The 2399-nt window shown below is 65.9% G+C and overlaps 1 protein-coding gene across 1 annotated transcript; it reads right to left on the bottom strand.

Moving 5' to 3' along the window:
- Nucleotides 1-455: 455 nt before the first annotated feature.
- On the bottom strand, nucleotides 456-2353 carry LOC117800537 (spondin-2-like; the record flags this gene model as incomplete). The annotated part of the gene is made up of 2 exons (XM_034653087.1): nucleotides 456-1223; nucleotides 2135-2353. Coding segments are annotated over 2 exons (404 nt in total), but the record flags the coding sequence as incomplete, so codon positions are not given.
- Nucleotides 2354-2399: the final 46 nt, after the last annotated feature.

Here is a 2399-nt window from a genome sequence, read left to right as displayed (position 1 = left end):
GAATGTTCTGGAAGTGTCCCAAGGAACAGAGAGCAGGCTTTCCCCATCTCCTGGTGGTTCCCTGAGGGACCAGCCCAGCCCCAGGGCTCAGGGACCCACATGGGATCTGTGCTGGTGGACAAGGTTGGGACCCCTGACCTCAGACAAGGGCCGGGGCAGATGAACAGTGAGCCCACAGGGTATCTCCATGAGGCTTGGCGGTCAGTGGTGGGGGCAGGGACCAGCTGCAGGCAGCTGCATGTGGCGTTGCCGCTCCCCTGAACTGCCCACTCATCCCACAAACAGCTGCCCTGTGTACTGGGTGTGTGCGGTGGCTGTGAAGACCTCCTTCGCACCATTCAGAGGGTGCCCTTCTGGGACTCTCGGGCATGCCCTCCACGCAGGGGAGACCCTACTCCAGGGGTGGGAGGCTGGCTCTCCTAGCGCCCTGCCAGGAAATGCAAGACGAGGGCCCCTAATATCAGGAAACAGTCTTTATTCAAGTGCAGGGAGATGGGTCACGTGACAATGCCAAGGTGAGGTGTCCGAGCCTGCTCTCCTTTATTCCCCTGACGTGTGTGACCTGCCTGGGACAGCCTCGGCCTGCGGGGCAGGCAGGGGGGTGGGCGCCGGTTCCCCTGGGGACAGCAGGTCCGAGGTATTTCCTATCTGCTGTGGCCTGGGGCTCCTGGGCGTGGGGCTGTGCGGCTCTCCTGCAGTGGCCCCGTGGGGTGGGCGCTGTGGGCACGCCGTCTGCACGCGAAGACAACCTCCGACCAGCAGGAAGTGGAGGGGAGCACGATGTATCGCAGAGACTTGTAAGCTCAGGGCTGAAGTCACCCACGAGAGTGGGTCCCAGGACTGGGTGCCCGAGAGGAAAGCCTGCTGAAAGAGTCGCCTCTCCCCACCTCCTGCTCCTTCCAGCAGCCGGAGGCGTGTCTGTGCGGAGGGGTGGGTCAGCGTTGGCGCTCAGAGAGGTGGCGGACAAAGCCCCGCTTGGCCAGCTGAACCACCGGGCTTGGCCCCCACGCGGGGTGGAAGGCCTGCGGGGCTCTGGTCTCAGACACAGTTGTCGGGGACGCACTCGGCCTCCTCTTCAAGTTCGGGGCAGGGTGCCCCATGGTTGGCCGGCTGCACGCGGACGTAGCGAGTCCTGCTCTTGGCTCCCAGCTGCCCGCAGGGACCTCCACACAGCCCCCAGGACGACCACAGGGAGACCTCGCAGTCCAGCGGCGTTTCTGGAACTGGACCAGGCACAAGAGAGGCCTGTGAGCAGGTGCATGTCCTTGTCCAAGACTAGCCCCACACGTAGGCATCAGGAGGGAGGGCTGGGTTAGAGCCCCCAAGACCACCAATCACAGGTCTGCCACACCCCACTGAGACACCTTGAGGGAACATTCCCACCTTTGAGCCCCTGTATCTCCCCATCTCTGGAGTGGGGACTCCGGGAGGGAACTCTGGCAGTGGGGAGTGGGGAGCCTGCGGGCCCTGGAGGCAGAGGGAGGGTCCGGCTGCTGAGATGCAGCCTGCTGGCAGGGGGCTCTGGGCTTCAGACCATGGTGGGGGCGCCCCCACACCCGCTCACAGCTGGTCCCCCACCGGTCCCCCACCGTCCCCTCTGCCGGGGTGGATGGGGGCACAGAGGGATCCGCTCAGTGGTGTCCTGCCTGTCAGCTGTGACACGGGCCACGCGTAGGGACGCCACTGACAGGGGCCTGGTTCCCCACTCACTTCTGGTGAAGTGCAAACGTGCAAGAGTTACCTCATCAGTCAGCCGAATCCCACATCTCCCCGAGCCCCAGCGACCTGCCCCAAGTGCCCTGAACCCCCAGCACCCCAGCACCTTGTACGGCGTGTTCTGAAGCCCCGGAGCCTGGGCATCTGGTGCTGAACACGGGGAACCTAGAGTCCACCTCGTCCTCCTTGTTTTCACAGGACTCTCGCGGGCTTGACTCCCCCCTTACACCCCCGAGCCCCCGGCAGCCGCGAGGGCGCATCATCCCCAGGAGCCGGGCTTTGAATGGAGCGCGCTTCCCACCCCTGCAGCCAGCAGCCCGTCAGGGCCCCCCAGGAGCGGGGGCTGCGGGCAGGGAGCCTGCCCTGGTCGTGGTCGTGGTCGTGGTCGTGGTCGCGGCCGGGGCGGACACACGCTCACCTGAGAGGCTGTCAGCGATCTCATTGCCCCCGCCGGCGCCCGCGGGGCTTGGGGCGGGCAGAAGGAAGGTCCTGGCGTTCTGCCGGAGTCGCACCAGGGTCACTCTGGCGATGGGGGGCAGGGACTTCAGCCGCGGGTAGTAGAAGGAGTTCGCGGGGTGGCTGGGAGAGGAGGAGGTTATCTGTGGAGAGAGCAGCGGTGTGGATGACTCGGAGCCGCCTGCGTGCGCTTGCGTGGGGTGGGGTCGCGGGGTGGAGCCGGGGGC

The sequence above is a fragment of the Ailuropoda melanoleuca genome, unplaced genomic scaffold (assembly GCF_002007445.2).
Source record: "Ailuropoda melanoleuca isolate Jingjing unplaced genomic scaffold, ASM200744v2 unplaced-scaffold72000, whole genome shotgun sequence".
Lineage (NCBI taxonomy): Eukaryota > Metazoa > Chordata > Mammalia > Carnivora > Ursidae > Ailuropoda > Ailuropoda melanoleuca.
Note: the sequence above shows the minus strand (reverse complement) of the source record. Positions and strands in the feature narration are given on the sequence as shown.